Source organism: Corvus moneduloides, chromosome 7 (genome assembly GCF_009650955.1).
Source record: "Corvus moneduloides isolate bCorMon1 chromosome 7, bCorMon1.pri, whole genome shotgun sequence".
In the NCBI taxonomy this organism is placed as follows: domain Eukaryota; kingdom Metazoa; phylum Chordata; class Aves; order Passeriformes; family Corvidae; genus Corvus; species Corvus moneduloides.
The window spans coordinates 28,017,711-28,042,284 of record NC_045482.1 but is presented as its reverse complement, the minus strand read 5'-3'; the positions used below and the strand labels follow the sequence as shown (position 1 = coordinate 28,042,284).

The 24,574-nt window shown below is 41.2% G+C and overlaps 1 protein-coding gene across 34 annotated transcripts in view; it reads left to right on the top strand.

Moving 5' to 3' along the window:
* Positions 1-24,574, top strand: part of CLASP1 (cytoplasmic linker associated protein 1) — a 176,419-nt gene that overhangs the window by 73,882 nt on the left and 77,963 nt on the right. For 18 of the 34 annotated variants that reach the window (XM_032113659.1, XM_032113633.1, XM_032113632.1 and 15 more), the window contains 12 exons: positions 11,509-11,661; positions 12,615-12,688; positions 13,350-13,442; positions 14,800-14,945; positions 15,702-15,837; positions 16,546-16,616; positions 17,567-17,626; positions 18,328-18,405; positions 20,247-20,414; positions 21,215-21,264; positions 22,433-22,603; positions 24,242-24,265. In XM_032113659.1, the coding sequence (XP_031969550.1) occupies positions 11,509-11,661; positions 12,615-12,688; positions 13,350-13,442; positions 14,800-14,945; positions 15,702-15,837; positions 16,546-16,616; positions 17,567-17,626; positions 18,328-18,405; positions 20,247-20,414; positions 21,215-21,264; positions 22,433-22,603; positions 24,242-24,265 (1,224 nt within the window). Of the gene's footprint in view, positions 1-7,794; positions 8,061-11,508; positions 11,662-12,614; positions 12,689-13,349; positions 13,443-14,799; positions 14,946-15,701; positions 15,838-16,545; positions 16,617-17,566; positions 17,627-18,327; positions 18,406-20,246; positions 20,415-21,214; positions 21,265-22,432; positions 22,604-24,241; positions 24,266-24,574 lie in introns of those variants that run through there. The other 16 variants (XM_032113636.1, XM_032113634.1, XM_032113630.1 and 13 more) reach the window with 7 other exon arrangements.

The following is a 24,574-nucleotide window of genomic DNA, read 5'->3' as shown; positions in this document are numbered from 1 at the left end:
GCCCATGGTTTTCTTAAATTGAGGCTCTGAAGGAGGGGTGAAGAAGGCCTAAGAAATGGATGTATCTCAGGAATTGGAGTTTTCCACTTGTAAATCAGGCATTCAGACTGTGCTTATATTTGAAGCTCTATTAAATATCAGTCTGGTTTTTTTAGGTTTTGTTAGCCAACCATGTGGAAACCATGTCCTATACTGAAGTATCTATCAAATAGGCAATTTAGTACATCAAATTGATGTACTAAAACCTCTCCATGCTCAGTTGAAAACCATACAGAAGAAAATCTGAGATAATAGCAACTTTAAAAAAAAAAAAAAAATCCTGCAAAGTTCTGCATGCTCTTGGATTCACCTCCATCCCAAATGTATGGAGCTGGAAGCAGAATTTAGCCTAATGTGATGGTGATTAAATAAAGGAAATCTTATACTCTGATACATCATGTGCTCTAATTCTGATTTTTCTGCATGACCTGGAATCATCTTCCTCATGTGTACTTGGCCTTTGTTTCCATCGCATCAAAAAACTGGAACTAATCCTGTCTAGATAATACACAAATCTGTGCAGAGTAGTATTGTAAGTTATTGCCAGTGAACACCCATTCTAAAAATTACTGAAAAAGCATTTTTTTCACTAAAAGTAAAACCTGTCCTATATTATCTACTGTTTTCTGGTTTTGCATCTTAAAACCGTTTTCTATGCTACCTTTGAAGTCACTGGTCTTGAGTGATCATAATAAATACAGTAAGATTTTTCTGCAATGATCCTGAGAAAAGTGAGATGCTAGCTTTTCATTTACTGTGTTTATTCTCTTTCGAGACGCTGGGGATAAAAACCAAATGAGCTTGATTGTCAGGAAACCATTGCTTCCCTCTGCTAGTGTCTGCCAAAAGGAGCGTGGTGTGAGTGGGGGAATAGGTATTTCTCACTAGCTCTAAGGGGTTGCTGCTCTAAGATCTGGCTGTGGTCGAATATCCTCGTGTAGACACCGCAGAAGCTGGCATGGGCTGCAAACATCTGCACGGGTGTACTGGTGCTGAAGCATGGTTTGTAAGATCCTGTGTGCATGCAGCTTATCAACGGCTCTGCTTGCTCTCAGGGAGCTGAATTGAAGTGGTGGCGAGGCTAGAATCTTCCTGAGTCCTACTTTTATTAGTTAGGAGTAGGCAGAAACTCGTGCTTTTTAGTGCATCAGGAGAGTGCTGCAGCAGCCAGACGGTGCTGCTGAATACTCCAGAGAAGCGTCAGCATCAATCTGGTTCCCCATCCCTTTCCTTTGCTAACAATTGCAGTGGATGCTCTGGATATCACAGAGCCAACTCTTTAACTTAGTAGCCATTGTGACAAGAGCCCAGAGGCATGTCAGACCACTGTTTGGTAACCATTTCTGGCTATAGAGCATAGCTTGGATCATAAAATTCAACTTTAAATTATTCTTAAATGAACAAAACTTGTCTGTACATTTTTCTTGTATATGTGTCTTCACAGTCTGTAGTAATATGCATCTTTATAAAGATGAAGCATTTATTTATGGTAGAAATTCCTGGTCATCATGCTGGTCATGCCTCCTTTACTAGTTGATAATCTTTCTCGAAAGGCATGTGGGCTGGGGAAGTGTTGCTCCCTAGTTTCCCTTCTGTGGTTTTCCTTTTGTCTCAACCTCCTACCGTCTTGGACATTCTTATCTCACGATTATTGCCCACTGAGCATCTGACAGTATTTTAAATGGTCATCTAATTAAAGTATATTAATTATGCATCAGGCTGGGCATGCTGGGTTGGAGTTGCTGATGTGTGATGTGTGTAACACCGTACAGTTTTTGCCAATGTAGTACCCGTGTTCTTGCATTAGCCCTTAACCAGGCAGAGAGCCTTGGGACAGAAGGCTCCTCTTTTCTGTGGCTGTACAGGCTGTAGGTTGACAGCCTCATTTTTCCCTTCATTGTTCAGGGATAACTGCACCTATTTTGTTTCTTGGCTCAGAGGTGGCTGCTTGGAGAGTTTAGGATGCCCCACCATCTCATAGGAGGGGCTATAAGAGGTGCTGGACGACCTGTCTCTGTTAATGATTGTAAATAAACCTAAATGAAGGTACTGGAAAGGGTGGGTTCTGCAGCTTCCCCAGGTCCCTCCAGCACATCTTACTGTCTTAACTTCACCGACCCAGCCATCCTCTGAGACTTAACCTGAAAGGAAACAAGGCTGCAGCGTGGCGTTTTTATCTCCTTGTAGATATTTCTAGAAAGCTTTCTGCTGAAGGACTTATGTGCAGTAGCAGGCTTTGCAGGATGTTCTGTGGTGGCCGGAAGTGGGATCTGCAGCATTTCTGCCCCCCCAAATGTGCTCTGTGTAACTGGAGGCAATAAGATGCCTTTGCCTTTTTTTGTAACAGCTCTTTGTCCTAAAAATGTCAGGATGCTCTTTCCTTCTGAACACAGCTCTGCATGCTCCTTGTCAGTATTTACACCTCAGTGTGCTGTGTGTGTAGAGAATGAGCATCCCTTCAAGAAGTGATAAGTGATAACAGTAGAAACTGTAATTTCCTTGTGTTGACAATGATGAGTGTTGAGGCAGTCAGCATCGAGGTGAGCTACACTGGTCATAATTGTCCGAGGAGGCAGAAGGATCTGTGCAGGGAATGCCATTTGGGGAGTGCAGGCTGGAGAAGTGCCTCACCCTATGATGTCATGGCAGCAGATGGTGCAAATAGCTGGAAATCTGGACCTGGCCTGTGGGGCTGGAGTCACCTGCCCTGCCTGCACATGGGGCTCCTGCCTTTCGCTGGTGAAAATCACTGTCCATTTGAAGGCTTCACATTGGTGGTATGCCTGATAATTAACTTACATAGGGTATAGGCAGTCCAGGTAAGACAAAATATCACCTCTCGATTCCACAGGTATCTATCTCCTTGATCCTTCGGGTTTGGGCAAATAAGCCCCAGGCCACCGCCAGCAGGTGTCTCCCTGGGAGCTTGGTTTAGTCTTGGTTGCTGTTTTCCTGTAGCAGTACTGGGCACCAACCCTGGGAAATACAGAGAACTCAATTTCAAGTGTGGCTAAGCTTCAAGCAACCTGTCAATAACAACTAAATTAAAGAGTATTTTTTGCTAATATGTTGTGATGTGATTTCTACTTTTCCCAAGCCATTTGCAAATATCCTTTTTTGAATATGCATAAAGCAGTTTTGAAGATAATATTGGGAAAATAAAAAAACGTTTGTGGCACTGCTTGCATCTTTAGTAGGAGGAAGAGAAAGGGATCTGTACAAAAAACTGGTCAGGAATTAGAGCTTAATCTAGGCCCTGGCAATGCCCTGAAGTCTTCACACCCTTGAGAATGTCCCTCAGCTCTGTTTCAGTTTACTCACACATTAAAATAACAAAAAATACTTCTTGCTCTTGTTGAATGGCTCTGCCTTTTAGTCACATTCACATAATTTTTAGAGCAAATACTGTGCAAAGCTGACCACAGACCCGGTAAAGGAGGCTGTTGCCTCAGGTGTTTGTAGTATGGATGGCTAGCAGCTGGGTGATGCTGATGCCCACTTTGCCTCCTACCTGCATCCTGACATTTGCTTGCTGCAAACACAGGGAGTCCAGGCTGTTGCCATAAGTTTTCCAGCAAATGCAGAGATGGAAGTGAGAGCAGGGAGGGGAAAGGTTCATTGATTGCTCTGTAACCTGACACATCCCTGCCATGTGTGCATATAGAAGTGTCACCTGAGGGAGCTCCTGTGCCTCTGCAGAATGGAATTTTCTGTCTTGTGAATGAAGGCAGAAGAATTCACTTTATTTTATATAATTATTTGCATAAATAATTAAACTTCAGTAAGGATGAGGCAAAATCTTAACATTGGCACTGCAGTGCAGCACAGAGGATTAATATTAAAGTGGAAAACAGTGTGGTTTATTGGCAGTTCAGGTATGAACAGAATGCTGTGACTACGGGCTAATTCCCGCAGCTCTGTAAAAAGGTGTTTTCTGACTCTGAAAGATCTCCATGAGCCATCCTGCATCAACAGCCTTTCTCCTTGATTGGTATCTCTAGGGCTCAGGGACCCACTTTGTGTCTTTTATCTCTGAAGCTTATGCTAATGAGAGCGCTGTCAGGAGGGATTAATAATGCCATGCAATTTAAAGGGTATTTTCAAGGGTCCTGAGCAAAACTGGGGTAGCACCCCCAAGGACAGTCAGCAGGGAAAGCCACGGCAGTGAAACACAAAAACAGTACCTTGGTGTGGAGTGTGTTACAGGCTCTGAAATAGCTGGGATGTTTGTGAAGGCTGCGGAGATGTATGGACAGCCTGGCAGGGAATGGAGGGTAGGTGTCCCTCAAGGCATAATGACAAACCTCTGGGCGACCACAGGGGTAAGTGCAGGGCAGGGAAAACCTGGTTTTGCTCTTTAAATTGAAATTTTATGTAAATCCGTGGGCTTTCGGGTGGGTGTGTTTTTCCAAGGTATGCACTGTGGATTTCCTGATGCTCTTGAGGTCTGGGGGAAGGCAGTGTGGCTGGCTGGAAAAAGCACTGTGGGAATATTGTATTTCCAAGGATTACTTTGAGGAAAGCAAATCCTTATCTCTATCTCTTCTCCACTTTGATTTTGCCCTATGTACATGTCTGCGTCTGTCTCTCAATTATTGAATTTTTTTAAATCAGTGTGGGGTAAAAGCTGTGTCTGTGCACGGGTGTTTGATTCTTGTTCAGGTGTCTGTATGAACCATGGTAAAGTAATTGGTGAAACTTGTAAGTTCTAGCTCTTAATGAATTTCAGTTTTTGTTGCTTTTGTGAATTCTTTTGGCTGTTTGAGCTGGTGCTCTTTCACTCAGTATCGTAGCTATTACATTGTCTCCTCTTGATCTTTTTTTTAATAAAGCTTGTAGGAGTGTAACATTTGTAACACCACTTTTCTACATCTACTTAAAGCTAATGGAAACTTTCATATGGCTGAAAACTAAGTGACAGTTTCCCTAACTCTTACAAACTCCCATTTCCAGGCATGTTAGCTTCATGAACAGGAGTTTCTAAAAACTTACGTGTGCTGTGTTCTTAGCTGTGCTAATGCTCATATGCTATTAGAGAAGGCATGCTATGGCTTGTTGATGGGATGGCATTACTACTGTCAACATTACGGTTTAAAAAGTTGTATTTTTAAGTAAACAGGTTCATTAAATCCTTTTTATTTGTCTCTTGTTTTCAAGTCTTGAAAGCTCCTGTTCTCAGTCATCCCCACAGCCATGTGTCATGGCTACATCTTGAAGCCATCTGATTCCAGGATTGAAAATGTTAATGTCCCTCAGAAAAGTAACTAAAATCATCATGAGTTGCATGATTTCAGATCAGTCTTCTGCAGGACGATTTTGTTTGACTTACCAGGCCAGTCCCTGAGAGCAGATTTTGAATGTTGCCAGGGCTATTACTTATTCTTGCAGATTGAAGTTGGAATTTACTTTCCATATGCTTATTGTGTCTGCCTAGTCTGGTGTTGGATGTGATCAGGTCGAAGTATACAACAATTTCCTCACACCAGTTTGGTAAAGTTAATTTTATCATACTGGTATGGGTTTAATAAATACAGGATTATTCTTCACTAACAGAAATGTGCTTTTTAATGATTTCTACTGCCTAAAAGTTGTTGTGCTTACAGAGGGATGGCAGGCATGAATACTGTGAAATTGCTGTAGTTGGGTGCTTGGGACTAAGCAGAACAACTGCCTATGTAAATACAAAGTATTTTAAGCAGAAGACAATTCCAAGTGCTACTTCTTCAAGGATTCTTCTTTTCCTTTGTGATAGGAAAGTTGAAGACCTATTAGGTTCATTCGCTTGTGATTAGACAGAATGAGGCAGCAGCCAAGATGATGAGTGTCTCCTTTCCTGGCTAAGGAGGGAAAACTGAAGCATTTGGGATTAAGGAAAAGCACGTGGTGTTACAAGAATTATTAAAGCAAAAAGCATTTTGCACTTACCTGGCCTGACATTCTTGGCCTGGGTCTCTAAGGACCCCCTTACCTGTGGCTGATGTACATTGACTAGATTTGCATTGTTGAAACCTTATTCAGAAAAACTCCCACCCATAATGATGCAGATTCTAATTTAAATAGTGTGGTATATAGGGTGAGATAAGAGAAAAAAGCCAAGGTACTGGGTGATATTCATGCCCTTGTTGTTGCTCAGCCCTTGAAGCAGTTCCTGCTGAAGTCAGGTTTTCAGAACTCCACTTCAAAGCCAGTTGTGAAGGATGATGAGATGGTTCAGCAAATAGTGCCAGAAGGCAGCAGCTGGGATGGGCTGGTACTGGAGCTGGTGACTGGGTTGACCTGGGATAACTGGATATGATGGGAGAGAGGGGGGCAGGTGGCATTGGGGGGGCTGACCAGGGTCACTGAGCCCAAGTGGGCAGCATTTAAAGGCTCAAAACACTTCCTGGTGTGGAGGGTGGGAAGGAGGAGCTGTGTCTGGGGCCAGGGGAGAGCAGCTGGGACATTGGGAGATGGCCAAGCAAGAAACCTTAATGACGTGCTGTGCCCGTGTGTACTTCTGCTGGTAGCTGCGACTCCTTTGTTTTTAAACATTTAATCCTGCTGAGGAGCATATGCACAGTCCTTTATCTCTAGTGGGTTATAGACTCATTTTCCTGGAGAAACCTCTACAATGCTTATGTGGGAGTTGGACAGGCTTGCAGGTAAGCCGTGCATGGGTTTCATGTGTGCTAATGGGAAGAGGCATTTAACCTCAGCTGAAGCTGTCTCCCTTGGACACCCACAGAGGGTGACAACAGAACTCACAGCTGGAAATGGGGGTGCCAGATGCTGCCCTGGGGGGAGGGCATGAACTGAGATATTAAAGGGGTGTCTGTCTCAAAAATATGGTCCAGTGCTCATGGACTTGTGCCTGGCAGAAAGGAGTAAAGAGGAACACACCCTGTTTTCTTTGCATTAGTAGTTTTGCTGGTGTGTGTTCTGGGCTTTTAAAGGGCTCTCAGATCTTCAGGGAGCTGGGCTTTGCCCACCTAGTAGGGGTTGAGCATGGAATTTGGAAGTGCTGTAACGTATGTCAGCTTTAGCAGCTACCTGCCTGCTCCTGGTGGAGCATGCCATAGGAAGGGTGAGGAGGCAGGTTCCTCTGGTGTCATCCACTTTCATCTGCACCCAAAAGGGGGATTCTTCTGAGATTGATGCAGGTGATGTATGTAAGAAGTACCCATCTGCACTGATGCTTGGAAATGGAACAGATGAGGAGTGGGCACAGTGGGCCCAGGACAAGTTTAGGCCTTTGCACAGTCTAATCTGAAGACCATAGCAGGGCATTTTTGTTAGGAACAGATATGATGGAAAGCTCTTTCCCAGTCTGTTGTCACTGTGGAATAGCTGTCTTCTCTAAAGCTTACAGACAAATAACTAAAAGATTTGGATCTGACACCCTAAAGTTTCTAAAAGCCAGAAAGCATCTTTTTTCATTGGAAAGGACATTTGAGACTCTGTTTTAAAAGGTCCCAGGCTGGTGGTGCAGGCAAGTGAAGTGCTGGCCCTTGTTTACTGTGGTTTCTGAATAGCTAGTGCAGCCTCTTCTCCCCACTTTCACCTTGCCCAGACCTGAAGGGGTTACGTTTTAAAATGAATAATGACTGAATTTATTCGTCATGGACAAATGATGACAGCTGTTGAGATGCTCCTGTTAGCGCTTCCCAGGGGATAAAGTCAGGCTGGTTCCTAGTGCAAGCCAGCCGAGCCAGGCAGACTCAGCTCATCTTCATCCTGGATTATTTGTCCTGAGTTCCCCTCACTAATAGGGAATTTCCTCCCTAGAAGTGAACCAAAGTTTCCTGGGCTGAAATGGGTGTTGATAAGAATCATGCAGATCTGCAGCCATAGAGAGAGGACAGAGGCCATGGCTGTTTAAATCCACGTGTGAAGACAGCATGCTTAATGAATCCGAGGGGCAATGATTGATTATGTTCTGGACTGAAAGCCGCGGCGCTCCGTGAAGCACTCTTACATCTGGGCACGCTATGGAAAATATGAAGGAATGTTGAGGAAGCTTATTTGCAGAAGGATATGTACTTGTAAGCAATTTTTTTTTTCTTCTTAAATAATGTAAAGGAATTGAAAAATGTAAAGCAGATTGTCTTCTCTCTTTCTCTGAGACAGCAGAGTGGCGAGCAGACAAAGGCCTCTTTTATAGGGGCATGTCTTTGACAGAGAGTACTCTAAGGTCCTTATAAATGAGCACTGGGGGTGTCTTGGGATGGGAGAACATCAATGGTTATTTAATGTTAGAACGGGGCACCGATTCCGCTTCAGTGCACCTCAGCTGGTGTCCTGAGAGTTACACCCATGCTGAATTTGGCATTTGCAGATACGCTGAAAAATACGATCCCAGTTCAAATGATTATTATGAGCAGGAATCAATGGGTGGCAAAAAAAAAGGGGTGGGGGGTTTTAACAATAATGTATAATAGCTTGGTTTTCTGTTCTTTTCTGTACTCCCATGTTCAGGTTCCTTTCTGTTCTTTGTTTCTCTTTCTGTTCTGCACACGTGCTGCTGGCAGACTTGATGTGCAGTTCTGGTGTTGTTATTCTGCACTGCTCAGATGAGAAAATGCTGTTGGGTTATTGAAGGGATATTCTGGTTTGATAAATACATAGTGCTTAGTTTGCAGACTTAATGAACAGGAAGATGTGATTATAATCCGGTCATCCCCAGAACTGTGGGTGGACTGGTTGGATTTTTGGAGTGTTGTATTTTTGCTAATGCTCAGAAAAGCCTGTTTTAGAAAGAAATTATAGTCTGTTTAGTTGCTAAAATGCTACAGGAGTGCAATGCTTTTAATATCTGGATTTTTTTAGTTTTGATTTATTTATTATATGAAATAGCAAACCACACCCTCTTCTCCTTTCAGAGGGCTGAGGCTTTAAAAATGCATATAGAAGAGGAAGTGAGTTAACTAAGGCCGCATGTAGATAGCCTGAAATGCAGCTGATGGAGGATTTTATTACCTGATGAGAAAGGTTATAAGCTAGTAAAAGTATCTTTTGTTTCAAATATGACTGACTTTCTCCTGGCTGTTAAGACACATATGGCAAATAACAGTTTGCTAAATATTTACATAGGAGCTTTTAAAATAAGTGCAACTGGGACAAGTTTGGCTTAGAAGTTTTTGAATTGAATGGCTGTGGAAGTCTTTCTGAATCACTTAAACCTCTTCCTAGAGGCTTCAGAGATTACACATTTTAAAGTCTGTTTTGATCTGCCCTGACCTTGGCGCAACTCACACAAAATAGTGGTTTTTGAAATAATTCGTGTTTGAACTAGACTGTGTCTTTTGGGAAAAAAAAAATTCAATTTTGATTTTTTAAGAACTGCCTGTGGTAGAATTCACTGGGTGACACACCTTGTAACTCAACAGTGTCAGCCCTGTGATTATCACAAAAAATGGGGGGGGAGCAGGGGGGTAGAGAGGAAAAAAAAAAGGCAACTCAGAATTTAATTTGTTTTTAACCTCCAGCCAGTTGCCTTGCTGTATATTCTTCTGTTAGGTGAGAAACAGTATTAATAAATCATGTTGGAAAACTGCGTTAATAAATCTTCAGTAGCTGTGTTAACACAGGATATAATCAAACAACTTATTAGGAGTCTGGCTAGACTAAACAATCTCTTGCAGAGAATTTTCATTTAATTGAATTAAAAACATATTTTCTAATCCTTTAATCATTCTCTTGATTGTTCCCTGAGCTCTTTTCAAATTATTTTTGAATTACATATGTCGGAGCAAGACTGGTGTCAATAGGGAGGCAGCACGGTCTCCATGGCTGCCTTCAGGCACTGTGTTAAAGAGACAGCCCACATCCTAATTGTGGCTTATATTCTCTTTAGCTGTGTGACCTGAAATTTATCTAAGTTAAAGTTCTTGTGTTCATTTTTGCCTTGTTCACTTTTACCTGAGCAACAGCACAAGTACCAGTTATTATTTTACCTCTTTCCTTTAGAGCTGCTTTTTTTTTCCTAGCCCTTTCCCATACCCCAAGACATCTCGAACATCAGAATCAAGGGGAGAGATGTCCTTTTCCACCTTTTTAAACTTTTTGATGCTTCTGTGTACCTGCCATGTCAGTGTTGTGCTGTCATTGGAGTATGGCATCGTGTGCAGAGCTTCATACTAAAAATGGGGTGTGTAGGTTTTTAGATGATCTGTGAAAGTTCTCCTGTGTCCAGCTGCTAATAAGCCAGTGCCACTTAGGGCAGAGAAAAATGAAGGTGGTTGGACTGAGAATAAAACAGGCTTTTCCTTCTGTTCTTTTGCCTCCCCTAGAATATGCCTATACTGTTACCAAGTTATTTTTTTACTTTCAGAAAACTCAGCCTGTATTGAATTTCACTCATTAGTGTCTAGCTAGGAGCTTGTATTTGTTACTAGATGTTCCAGGATGCTTTCCTGAGCAGGGATGGATTAAACCACCTGCTTGACTTTTTGCCAAGTGAAAATTGTGAAGGAAATGTTCCTAATCGGGTGGAGAGTAGGTGTGTACCTCAGGCTGTTGGAGAGGGATGGACATGAAGCAGCTCTCAAATCTTGAATGGAATGTTTGTGTTGAGAGGCCAAGTGATGGGGGCTGAACTGGCTTTCTGGCCTCAATAATTACATGTTCCATCTATATCAACTGCCCAACTGCTTTGTCACCTTTCAGCCTCAGGCTGTTTTTTCAAGTGAATTAGCTAATCTGTGTAAAACTGCAACATAAGCAGTCCTTTGGAATTGAAGTGACCTTGACTGAGAATACAAGTGGCGGTAATTCATTTTAAGTTAATTTGTGTTTGCGTTTGGTGGTAGAGGCTAAAGTTGGATGTACACAGAAGGTTCTATAAGGTTTAATGCACCTTATATTTACGTTTTTATGAATTTGAGGAAACTTCTTGTATTTCCTTATAAGGAATCTCTGGTGTTAATTAAAGAGTTTAAGGGGATTTGTAGCTCCAGATGAGTCTGTGATTAATGGTCTGTGATTTATCAACATCATGGGTGCTGCCTTGTGAACTTTTCTGGGTTATCCTGTTTATCCTTGGTCTGGTGCAGGCAGTTGGCAGATGTGTGACAGGGCAGCCTCTCCTGCCTGGTCCCCTCCACATTTGGATCTTGGATTTGCTTGTGGTCTTACTTTCACTACAGTCCATGTCAAAAGAGCTCTTGGAGGCATGAACGTGAGAGTCTGTCAACACCCCAAGTGTTATCTGGGGCTTGCATCTTTCTGCTGTAGATTTGAAGTTCGTTTCTTTCATCTGAATGCATTAATTGAAAGAGTTTATAACACAGTGGCTGCAATAGTGAATTCAGGCTTGGGTTCAGTGAGCTGGTGGTATTCCATGACTAACTGGATTTCCAGCATGAGGACGCTGCTGAGATGAGGGCTGGCAGAGCAGGCTGGAAAACGTAGCATGTTTGTCGTAACACGGGCGTGTTCCTTGGGACATCCCTTTGCTTCATTGGACTTACAGCTGAGTGTGGTTTTCGGCAGATAAAATTTTTGATGATGAAGACTCCGTGGATGGGAACAGACCTTCCTCAGCCAGCTCCTCTACATCTTCAAAGGCTCCTGCAAATTCACGCAGAGTTGGGATGGGCACTACCCGCAGACTTGGCTCTGCAGCTCTGGGCTCCAAGTCTTCAAGTAAGCCAATAGCCTGTATGAATTGATGTGTCTGTGAAGTATGTACAGTGTTTATATTGAGCTTGTTGCAAGCACTTCCAGGCTGGCCCCCAGAATCCAGTAACAAATTTTTCCCTATGCAATCATTGTGTTTGTGTTGTCTGCATGCCACAACCAAAGTCTGGTAGGATGAATCTCTAAACAATCCCCACATACCTGTAATTTATTTTGCATTTTGTGAGAGGTTGCACCTGTGTGGTTGTGCACTGAGGGCTATGAGTAAATCATGTTGGTGCTCCCGTGTGTAGATTTTTGCCTTTGTAGTTGCAGCTCTATCTGAACTGAAGCTGCTTATAGCTACACGCCAAACTTCAGCCCTTGCAGTCTAAACCTAGCACATTGGCTTTCTTCTGAGACCTTTGGGCATTGCTGGTAATGAAGGTGCAGAAAGAAAACAGAACAGTCATTCTGAATGTGAGCAATAATTCTACATGTAGTTCTAATTCTATATGTGTCCTAGGGAAATGGAGAAAGTTCCCTATATCAGATAGTCTCTAATCTGATTAGTATTCCAGAGACTATTTATCTTCCTTATCATTCGTCTGTTTGTGCACCTGTCAGATCTCCACCTTCATCTATTATAGATGGGATTAAATCCTTTAAAATAAAATCTCCCATATAATTAAAGTAAGTATTTCCTTTCATCTTTCAGACTGTGTCCCCTAACTGTTGAGTGACTACTGTAATGACTTCCCTAATGTGCCCTCTGTGCCTATGAGTTGAAGGAAGCCATGAATGTCTAGCCAGTGCCTGGCATTGAATTTCCCTGCCTCTGCTTTCATTACATCTGCAGCACTCAGAGGCTGCATGGGTAGTGAACTTTCTCCTGATTAAGTGCCTTGATAGCTGGTGGTTTCTTAATTGATTCTGTTGTTGATAACAAGATTGAAACGACTTTTTCATTTGTGTGTCAGCAGCCAAAGAGGGAGCAGGTGCTGTGGATGAAGAAGACTTCATTAAGGCATTTGAAGATGTCCCAACAGTTCAGGTAAGTAGAATTACATGTTAAACCACACTGTACTAAAAATCAGAAGGTGGATACAGGATCTCATGCTAATCACTGGCAAATTGTGCTTCATTGTAATGTTAGCAAACCTTTAAGGGGAAAGCAGGTTAGAAGTTGAAGGGAGGCAAGTTTTAAATGGTGGTGTGTGCCAGTAGTTTGTGTGAAACCCTCTGGGAACTGAAAGCAGTAAAGGTGACTTGTGTCTCAGGGATTGCTGCTGTTTGTGTGACAACTGGACTATGCATGTTTGCTGATTTAGCTGGATAGCTGAGATGCATCCCGTATCCCCTTTCCTTCACTGGAGCTTTACAGCTGGGACAGCTGAACAGCACATGTGTCCACTCATGATCTTCTGTAGGTTTTGACTAATATAGCTAGCAGTAACTGCAGGAATGCTGCTTAAAATTGTGAAACTATAGAAAAATAATGAAAGATGATCCTTTAATCGTTTTGTGATAATTTTTAAATTTTTGGTTGCAGGCAGTGGGTGTAAATTCTGTGCATTATGCAAAGCCAGTTGTGTCCAAGGCTAGCACATGATGTTTAAGCATTGAGGAGCAAAGGACAGAATGTAGTTGGGAAGTGATCTGATTTTATGGAGTAAATCCTGCATTACAGTGCTACTCTGTATTTCAATCTGTAGATTTATTCCAGCCGGGATCTTGAGGAATCCATAAACAAGATCAGAGAGATCCTATCAGATGATAAACATGACTGGGAACAGAGAGTTTCTGCGGTAAGTAATGAATTTAGATAGGATCTCTATTAATATAAGCTTTTTCTATGCTGAGCTTAACCCCACTGAGGGTACTGAGAGAACCTCAGACTAAGGCTGGAATGTAGTTTTAGTGGTGAGCACCTGTTATGTTCCCCCAAACTTGAGGGAAATTTATGAGAGTGAATTTAAGCCACATTTGTGAGGGAAATTACTATTTAATATGCAAGAGTCTGTTGAGACAGCATCAGGTTGAACTAGAAGTCATGCAGCAAATCCAGATGCAAAGCTAGAAATTTGCTAACAGGTGCTAAAATCAAAATGTCAAGTCTTATTCAGAATATCTTAAAACTTACCTGATAAGGCAGAAAATTACTTTGCTTACAGAGAACTTACTTATACTTCTGCAAAAGGAGGTGTAAAATAATTCAGCAAGAATTTACACACTTAAGTTTTGAATAAATAAATGACTGTGGGAAGTGTGAAAGTGGAAAATTGGATGTTATATGCATGTCAAGACCGAGTTTTATTTACTGAGGTGAGCTGTGTTTTCCTGATATAAATAGATGCATGGTCTTGTCTACACAGTAGACTTTCATCACTGGTGTTGTAGCTTTGCCATGTCTGTCAAACCCTGTATTACAGATCTGAGTGGCAGACTGGGCTGATTCAGCTTGCTTCTGTTTAATTTTATTTCTGTACTGAGTACCAGGGGGCTGAAATTGAGGCCATATGCAGATACATTGGTGCACGGGAGGGCCTGTGAAGGTGTCAGAGGATTTTCTGTAGGATGAGATGGTGGTTCCTGTAATATGAATAGGAAATTTCCCATTTTGTTGGGGTCAAGGTTCCACTTCTGTTAGAGCCAGATAACTGTTTTAATGAAGTCAATGGACACATTCTGGATATAAGTCGGTATTACTCAGGCCTGAATGTGAACCATGCCCTTTAAGTCTAGGTATCTTTTAAACGCAAGAGTCAGCTGTGAGATTACCTAAACATTACAAGCTGTAATAAAGATTACTAAATATTTACAAGCTGTTGTAAATAGGGGAACAAAGGGGAATGTTTAAGGTACCTTTTGGTTTAAAAAATAATGTTTGGGTTATTAACGATACAATTTGAGTAGCTGTATGCAACACTTCTGGATTTCTGTAAGTTAGAAAGGGTGTTTAGCTTATTGTACTCAGTATGCTAACTAACTATGGGTTGAGTATAAGATAGGAAATAATAAAATTGGACATCAAGAATCAAGTTCCTCAATGTGTATTGAGGAATAATTGCACAAGTAACCTGGAACCAGGTATTGGTCCTGAACATAACTGTCCGTATATTTACTGCTCATTAACAGTCACTGATTTCTTTATGCTCCTAACAGTTGAAAAAGATCCGCTCCTTGCTTTTGGCTGGAGCTGCAGAATATGATAACTTCTTCCAACACTTAAGACTTTTGGATGGAGCATTTAAATTATCTGCTAAAGACCTGCGGTCTCAAGTCGTACGAGAGGCTTGTATCACATTGGGGTAAGTTTATTTTCTACATGTGCTTGAAATGTGGTACAGAAGAAAAGGAACAGGCACTGGTTAAAACACAATTGGGATGCAGCTTGTGCTGCTAGTGCTATATAGGTAAAGGTAGAACATGATTTTTTCGCATCTCTTTCAAACCCCATCCATGTAGGCCACTAATTGTAGTTGTGCCGAGCTGTGTCCTGAGAACTAAACAATGCTGGTGTGGGATACACAGAATGAATGAGCAAGCCATGCCTTCATGCACAAGTAGGGCAACATTGAACAATAAAGCTGAAAATGTTTGTTTTGTTGTAGTTTGGATGGAGCTAGTTTTTATTTCTGATGATCTATCCTTTGTGAAATACCTCAAGAAAAAGGGTGCTACAGTGTTTCTGACTTTTTTTTTTTAAGTTTGTGCATATTTAGGCAAAATAGGGAGCTTCAGAGAAGTTGAAATATAAACTAACAAAAAATACTCTATCAACTTGATCCCATTTGTGTGATAATAAATTTTTAGCTGTGCTAGTTACTTTATTTTATGCTGACCTTACTGTTCCTTACGGTTCAGATGAGTATAGAACAAAAGTCTGAAATGAAAGGAAAGGAACTGTTTTTTGAAACATGGTGTTATCTGTCCTTTGGAGTTGGAGAGGAGGAGACAGTTGCAAAGATTGAGATGTCAGATGTGCTTATGTCAGATGTTCTGTACAAGTCTGACTTGCTTAATCTTCAGCTCACTTACCAGCATGACTTCATTCTGTTTTTCAGACATCTGTCATCAGTTCTGGGAAACAAGTTTGACCATGGGGCAGAAGCCATCATGCCAACAATTTTTAATCTAATTCCAAATAGTGCCAAAGTCATGGCCACTTCTGGTGTTGTAGCAGTTAGATTAATCATTCGAGTAAGTATACCTCAAAAGAGAACGGTGTTATAATTTCCAAATACTGCAGTGTTTCTGATGAAAAATGAGTGCTGCTGCAATGAAAATTAGATTAAGTGCCTAATCTACTTTTCTGATAGTGCTGGGCTTGGCTGTCTCAGATGTTGTGCAGCCTTGTGCAGATGATGCTCGTTAAGTTCTGCCAAAATAGTAGGAGAAATGTTTCTTTTTGCAGGGCAAGATATTTCCATCTGTCTAAGAGCTGAGCAAACGTTTTTCTTTGAAAGGGTTTTAGACCAGCCTTGCAGCACAGACTCATCTTCTTAATTATGCTCTAAAATACCTCACAGACTGTCCATGTTTCCCAAAACTATTAGTTCCTGGTGGTGACATCTGCCTAGTGATTCATTGGGTAAGCTGTAGGTAGCCTGATGTCTCTCAGGGTGTCTCCACTGGCAGTTTAGATCCTCCTGCAGTGACTTCAGCTCCTTGACTCACTAGAAAGTGTCATTATAGAAGAAAATCAAGTATCTGTTAAGTATTTTAGCTGATAAATCGTAAAATACTGTCCATATCTGTTAGTGTTCCTTTATCTAGCAGTTCTGTTTTTAAGAATTGAACAACAGTAAGGATCTGCATACTGAGCTCAGGTGGCTGAAGGAGATGGTCTTTCATTCTATGGAATTGTTGTGTAAAGATTTCTTCCTGTTCTTGTTTGTTTCCTTCCAGCACACGCACATCCCTCGGTTAATACCCATCATAACCAGTAATTGTACCTCCAAGTCTGTTGCAGTTAGAAGGTGAGAATTCAGTTTGTCTTTACTGGTTTTTACTAGTAAATAGGTTCATGTGTGCTTTCTGAAAATGTGAATGTATTTTTTCTTATTCGTGAGAAGGGTTGAAACACACACTTACTTATTATAACATGAATGTCATTCTCCTCCATGATTTGAGTTCAAATTCAAAGTCAGCTATTCTGTATAAACTGCATTACTGCAAAGAGGAAAAGGCATTTTTCCACAAAGGCTTTTAAATTACTAATCCTCGTCCTTACATATTGTTATAACAACATATTATTTTGGCATTTTTGCAGACACGTTCCTATTCCCCACTGCTACCTGTTATAGTGACTTGTTTTCTTAGAGCCAGTAAATCAGTCTTATGTGAAAGCATCATCTGGAAGGGAAGTTGGACTGCATGGTCTAATGGTCCTGTCTGCACTTAAAATCTAAGTGCTTCAGCCCACTACCTCACTGGGAGACACTTGGTTCTCTTTGAGTTAGACAAAAGGAAGGGCTTTGTGGTTGCTGCATTTGGTGACAAACCTTAAACACATTTCAGCACACTTGTACCTTAAGATTCTTGAAGTGAGGAAGGGAGATTAAAGTTGGAAAGGTAAAGGTCTATCCCCACATGAAGCTAACTGTGAGGTTTCTGTGTGAAGCCTGGACTAACAGGGACAGAGTATCGGTGTGAATCTTCTGGGCCTATATCTTGTTTGATAAAAAAGGAAGCTTCTGGGATTGTTTCATATCAATCCATCTCTTCAGGCTTCTGTATAGTGAGCTGCTTCCAGTTAATACTTCAGACTGTTTATTAATGATGTTGTTAGAGCATTTTTATTGGGGTCAACACTGAATTTTGATGTCCCAAAAAGCTTCCTAACCAAAGATGGCTGTTGTTCACGAGTCAGGTATGGCAAAGCCAGTGTGCCCCTGTTAACTTAAACCTAGCATTTCTCTCTTCTCAGGCGCTGCTTTGAGTTTTTAGACTTGCTATTGCAGGAGTGGCAAACACATTCCTTAGAAAGGTAAGTTCTGAATACAGGTGAGTTTGTTCTCTCCTACTTATCTGGGCAGGTTAATTCTGGAGAAAGGATCATTTAGGACACAAGATTATATTATGTAGCTATAGCAGAGGTATTTTTGCCACCAAAAAAAGCGTGTGTGCACATACACCATTTGTTCTGTAGTTCTGTCAGAGTTTGGTCAGTGTGTATCCTATGCTAGCCTTGGAAAACGTGGCTGAGTAAATCCCTGAACTCAATAATTTTTGTTTAATAATTTTTTTTTTCCTTTTGCATCCTCAAGTGAGATGATGAGGTGAAGTCTGCTGTGTCTTATCAGGAGCTTCTGAGGCTTCTACATTACTTCACACTAATGACCAGTTAAAGTAATTGTGCGAGGAGAGACTGGGACACAATTTCTGTACCCCTAGACTGCACCATATTATTTAATGCTTAGGAGAGTGTTCTTGAATCCAGGCAGTTTGGATAGCTAAGTACAGACCTATGAAGAATGCTGCTTGCTGTTTCCTAGACAGCAGTGTGGGTGAAATAAAACTGATTTGTAAGAATAAATAAATAAAGGTCATAAAGGATCCTTGATGATAATGAAAGGATGTGGTGAACTGTTTGTTCTCAGACACCAAGGCGAAATCAAATTAGTCATTTGTTTACAAGCGTGGCACATCTTTCTGAACTGCTGGATAATATTTTCTTTCTTTTTTCAGACACATATCAGTGTTAGCTGAAACAATAAAGAAGGGAATTCATGATGCAGACTCTGAAGCCAGGATAGAGGCAAGAAAGTAAGTGGAAGCTGTTGTTGGTGTCTCTTCTTCCTCCCCTTCTTTTTCCCTGTTTTGTGAGTCAGTACTGTTGTATGGTGTCATAGGTTGAGACAAAAATCCAGATGAGATACATTCTCCTAACTTCTCCGTTGGTGGAAAAAAGAGGGGCCAGGGGCTGACCATTCTCTACAGTTTCCTGAGGAGGGGAAACAGAGAGGGAGGTGCTGATCCTTTCTTCCTGCGATCCAGTGGTAGACATATGGGAATGCTTTAAAACTCTGTCAGGGAAGTTCTGACTGGATGTCAGGAAGCATTTCTCTACCAAGAGGGTGGTCAAACACCAGAACAGGATTCCTGGAAAGGTGGTCAATGCCCTGAACCTGTCAGTGTTTCAGGGGAATTTGAACAATGGCCTTAACAACAGGCTTTGACTTGTGATCAGCTCTGGATTGGTCAGGCAGCTGGACTAGATGTTCCTTGCAGGTCCTATCCAGCTGAAAGAGTCTGTTCTATTGTTATTTGCTACTCTTGAAATAAAAGTCCTTGTGCTAGTACACTGCTAAATAGTATCCTAAATTAAGGCAGTATTTTATGACATTGAAATTTTTTTTGTGTTTATCTATAAGAAATTTTAATATTTGCAGTTGATTTTATTCTGTTGAAAGTCTTATGCATTTCCATTAATATGATCATACTTATGGTAGTATGCTGGTATACCAGGATCATGCTCTTCTGAACAGAACACTACAGGAACATTTTTCTGCAGAAAGAGAATGATGTAAAACATGAAAACAATGAACAATAAATTTTATTAATCTAAATGCTGTGTTATAAGCAATGGTGTTTCACAGTAGGACTGCTTAAATCCTTTTGAAAGGCAGCATGTCCATCACTGAAAATTACAGTAGTCACTGAGACTTCACAGCAGGTGACTTGTTAAGCTGAATAGACAGCAAGGAGAATGGCATGGGACTTCAGAGAGCATGCTTAATTCTCTCTTCCCATGTTTATTAAATAGCAGTGTGGCTGATTATGAGGCAGAAATTTGTTTTCTTCTTGTGATGTGAGAATGCATGTGGCTTCTCTGAGGACTGGCTGTCACACACAAACAGCTCTTGACTCATTTGAGCTAATGATCTTGCTCTTAAACTGCCCATTAGTTGCCCCCTGAAAAGTACTGAGAGTCTTCATCTCCTTTGTGCTGAGAGTGAATGGTGTTTAGCCATCAGCCAGGAGGTTTGGACCGTAGAGGAATTCTTCCCTCATCTTAAAATACTCTTTTATTTTCAACATGGCACTGATTTGAAGTCCATGTGAGCATCTCTTTCCCTTTCCTTGTTTCTTTCCAAAAAGACAGTCACAAGCCTCAGCTCAGTACAGAGGCTTGTCTCTAACAAGCAGCTCTCCAAGAATGCTGCAAACTTAAGGAAGAAAACAGCAGCTGGTGCTTTCCTGAATCAGGCCCATGCATTCTGCCTTTGGCATGTTTTTGAAGTAGCTACTGCACACCCCGTCCCAAACTAGTGTCAGTCTGGTGGGCCTGCAGTCTCCTGTCTACAGTAGACAGCTGGAGGGATGAGGGTTTCTTCCCTAATAAAGCTTTGTTAGCTACTTGTGCTTTTACAATAAATGCACCAAATCGTTCTTTCATTTGGTTTGTCTTTTTGCGCAGCTGTTTGAGCAATACAATGGTTGAAGAAGTGGTTTGTCTTAAATGGTGCAGGGCAGTAGGTGGCTGAAATGACTGGTCTGACAAGCCCACTAATGGTGATAGTGAGAAGGGCTCTGGCTGTGCCTTTGTGCCACAGCCCCCTAAAATATGACAAGGGCGTGTTCACAGTGCTGTGCCTTGTTTCCAGGTGCTACTGGGGTTTCCACAGTCACTTCAGCCGAGAGGCAGAGCATTTGTACCACACCTTGGAGTCTTCCTACCAGAAGGCCCTGCAGTCGCATTTGAAGAACTCTGACAGCATCGTGTCCTTGCCACAGTCAGATCGCTCCTCCTCCAGCTCCCAGGAGAGTCTCAAGTAAGGCTTTCTGTGTCACTACCTCTCCATTTACACAACTGCTGACAGACAGCCCCATTGAATTGAAGGGAGCCATCACACTGCTTTGTCTCATCTGGTCATTACTTGGACTCTACACTTGGTTACTCCAAAATATATATATGTTTTTGTTTTTTTACCTAACACTGCATGAAAATAAATGCCAGCAAAACCCTGTACTGGCTTTAAAATACAATCGTTATCTTGACTCCATAAATAATTTTCTAGGAAGCTATTTGTGCTCAGCAGATAACTGTTGTGCTTTTCAGGTGCTTAAAACAGTGCTTAGATTGAAGTTCTGCATTTAGCATTAATCCTAGAGGTGTAAGTCTGTCTCTTTCCAGACAAAAGAAAAAAAATGACTAAATTAAACTTGAGTTGTAAGTGCAAAGTCAGTATGTAACTCCTCTGCTGAATGTATGTATTTTAGCTACTCTCAGATACGCAGTCAACTTAGACTCCGAATGTCTGTGATTTATGTGTAAGACCTATATGAAAAATATCCATAACTTACTGGTATAACTTTTTAAATCCACAAAAAGTGTTCTTAAAAATCTCTTTTTGCACAAATAATGAAAATACTAATTTATTTCTTAATACTTTTATAAATAATTTCATGGTGGTGCTGTATTTATTCTTAAACAACAAGCTTTGGTAGTTTATTCCTGCATATAAATAATTTCCTATTAACTTAATTGTGTACTGAGGGAACAGAATTGTACTGCTCTTGATGACTGTGGAATATAACTTTTGTTCTAATAAATGTTTGTTTTGACTTCCAGCCGTCCACTGTCTGCCAAAAGAAGTCCTACTGGAAGTACAACATCTAGAGGTGAGAACAGGAGCTGAAAAATGTGCTCAGGTGTTGCCAAGGAAGTGTGGCATTGTGATGTGCAAAAACCAACTTTGATCACAGTTTACTGCTCCCTAAAATGGCAGCTCAGGATGTAGAAATTTTAATTACTTTTGGGTTTTACACCGTATTCTGTGCATCAGCTGCTGATAAAATAATGCTTTTAAAAGAAGTTAGTAAATCAGTAATTTCTTACACCTGAAGGGAAGCAAATAAAGCCTTGAAAATTGTCGCCAAGGTATGTTTAGGTTTGTAATAGTTTGAATAAACTGCTGCTGATGCTAAGACATGCAGCTACATAGTCTAATAGTGCCTTCAGTTTTACAGTTTTTTGTTATTTATACTCCGTGGTTTCATCACTTACTGGAGGTGTCTGCACGCAAGTCCTACAGTGTTAAATTCCATCTCATTGCTAATCTGTTTTTTTTGTCAGATGGAATATTTAGCTTTTCTGTCCTAAGTAAATGCATACAATAATCTAAATAATACATTTTAATATAGAATGTAACAAACAAAACTTTATTAGTAGAAGATAAGCTGCCTTTTACACCTGACCGAGGTTGGGTTCTGGCTGGTTTGTCTGTAACTACAACCTGTTGAGACCTTTGATTCAAGGACATGTTGCTGTGTAACCTACTTGACTGTGCACACAAATGCATGTTTGCTTGCAGCCGAGTAGCCAAGCTTCATGCTTAAGAGGGTGAGCATCAACAAGTGATGGGAACAACGATCCTCATGAGAAGATGAGGTGTTGGGAAGGAAGTTATTAGAACCTGGACTGAAGGACCTGCAGGTCTGTTTTGACCAGCAAATCTCACAAGCCAGTGATGGCTACTGTGGTTGAACTTTCCCATTTAGATTCTGTTAGAAATTTCTTTTTACTGGCCTGACAGCCTTTTTGGTCTTATCATTTGGGCTTGTGTCTGATAAAGTTCTTAGAAGTAGCATCAGGGCAACATTGATGAAATATCTCTGCAGGCAGTGTGGGGAAGCCCACATTGCCCTGATAAAGCATTCTTAGTTGAGGTATTTCAGTGCCAGCAGTGAGTGTTAAAAATAGTACTTTAAACTGCTTGTCAGGCTCTTTGAAGCACACAGCTCAAAAAATTAATCTTCTTTATTCTGGATCTCCCACTCCCATCTGCAGCATCTACAGTAAGTACAAAATCTGTGTCAACACCAGGATCTCTGCAGCGATCCCGCAGTGACGTCGATGTGAATGCAGCAGCTAGTGCCAAGTCAAAAGTGACGTCTTCTGGAGCATCCACCCCCTTCAGTTCTGCTGCAGCCTTGCCCCCAGGGTCATACGCATCACTAGGTAAATCTACATGTTCTACTCTTGCAGTTAGAGTTCTTTAGTAGCAGAAAGTGCCTCCCAGTTTTATTGGAATAATATACTCTGCCTACAAGAATGTACCTCTGAGATAGTTACCAGCTCTCCAGGATCGGTGTGTGATCTCTTGCCCTTTGGGATTAAGGAAAAAAAATACAACAGAACTGACTTGAAGCAACATTTTTGAATTGTGTAATAATCTGCGTCTCACTCGTCTTTCTGGGGAAGAGCGGGACATTGCTGAGGACAATGCTACTCAATTCCTTTTGACATGTTTCCCTGTCTCTCTTCCTTCTTTTCCTTCCCTCCTTTCCTGAAACTGGTTTTCCATTAAGTGTTTTATGCTTTGAATAGTACATCTTAGTTGAGTTTGCTCCCTTTCTGTTTCACAAAAGAGAAAGATACAGAAGCAAAAAGGAGGTTGGCTTTGCCATGTCACCAGGCAGGATATAACTATCTGTTCCTTATGCTGACTCTTTGAATTATAGCCACATGTCACATTATTCCCTCAGAGCATTGTATGTCACCTTCAGATGTCTCAGGGTTTCTTAAAACAGACTTTGCATTGCATCTTTCTCTCCTGGAGTTGCCATCAAAGGAGTCACAGAGGAGGAAATGCAAGACAGTGATTGACACCGTATTTGCTGAGCTTCATCTTGGTTGTGAGCAGAGCTGATCATCTGAGCTCGTTTCTCATTCTGCTGGTTTCACACTAATCTAATTCCAGACTTGTTATCGATTTACCCTTACAACAGGGAAGAAACTCAAGGGTCTGTGGTCTTGATTTAATCTGTGCATATGGTCTTCACTGAGTCACTTGAGGAGTTTCTTCTTCTTAATGTAGGGCATTTGCTCTTTAATGTGTTAAAATGTAAGTGGTGAATTACGTAGGGATGGTTTTTATGGATTCCTTTTTTGGACAGGTTTCTTTCATATCTGAAATATTTTACCTTGACTTAGATATGTTGGTTGTATTCAGTGCAGAAGTTGAATTCTTATCCTGATTTAAATTGTTCATACTTGGTTCAAGATGTAGGTACATTGCAGTGGAAGTGTAATTATGGAATGTGAAGTTGATAGTGGGCTTACAGATGCAGCCACTTTTGAGTTGTGCTGCACTCTGGCTTCAGTGGCTAAACTGGCTTCAAACAGTCTTATGTCACAAGGAAGAATGAAGAGGGAGGAAGTATCTACTGAAAACTTACTTGGTCCTTGAAGCTGAGAGACTGGATCCAGTGTCAGTCGTGTTCTTAAGCCAGGCTGTAGGAAAAAAGCAGCAAATTTGTGCTCAGTGATGCAAACATGGCTGCTTCTGAAGGATCCTGCTTCCTTTTTAGCTAGTAGGGACATTTATCACCTGCACGTTCCCGTGAGAGAAGTGGTGAGGCAAACAACGAAAATGGAGTTGGGCAAAGGTTGGTTGTTGCAGGAGAGAAATCCTGCAAGTGTTTTCTTCTGATACATCAAGGTTTGATTTGCTGCTTGGTCAAACTTCTTTCATTTCTTTAATTGTATTAATTTTTTTTGCATATTTATGTAGCTAATATATAGTGCCCACTTCTGTTGATGTTACTGATTTTTCCCTATTAACCCTTTCCTTATTTTTCTTTAATTTGCCTAAAGATGGTACTACCAGTAAAACCGAGGGTAAGCAGTCTCTCTGTGTAACTGAGGTGTGTCCACAGTCGTACTACCCTACCTGGTCTCTGTTCTCAAAGTGTTACCTGGTTCTCATCCATGTTCACTGGTGACCTGCATGAAGTGTTGCATGGTTGTCCTGCTCATTTTGATTCCATGGGGTATTCTTCACTTTCTCTTTGAGCTCCTCCCTGCTAATAACCATTAGTCTGCTTTTATGACTCTGGTCACTAAGTTGTTATGTGGGTTTTCTTTATTTAAAGCACTGCTTCTGGTTGAAGGTGACCCATGTACAGACTAAAAAAAACCCCAACAATA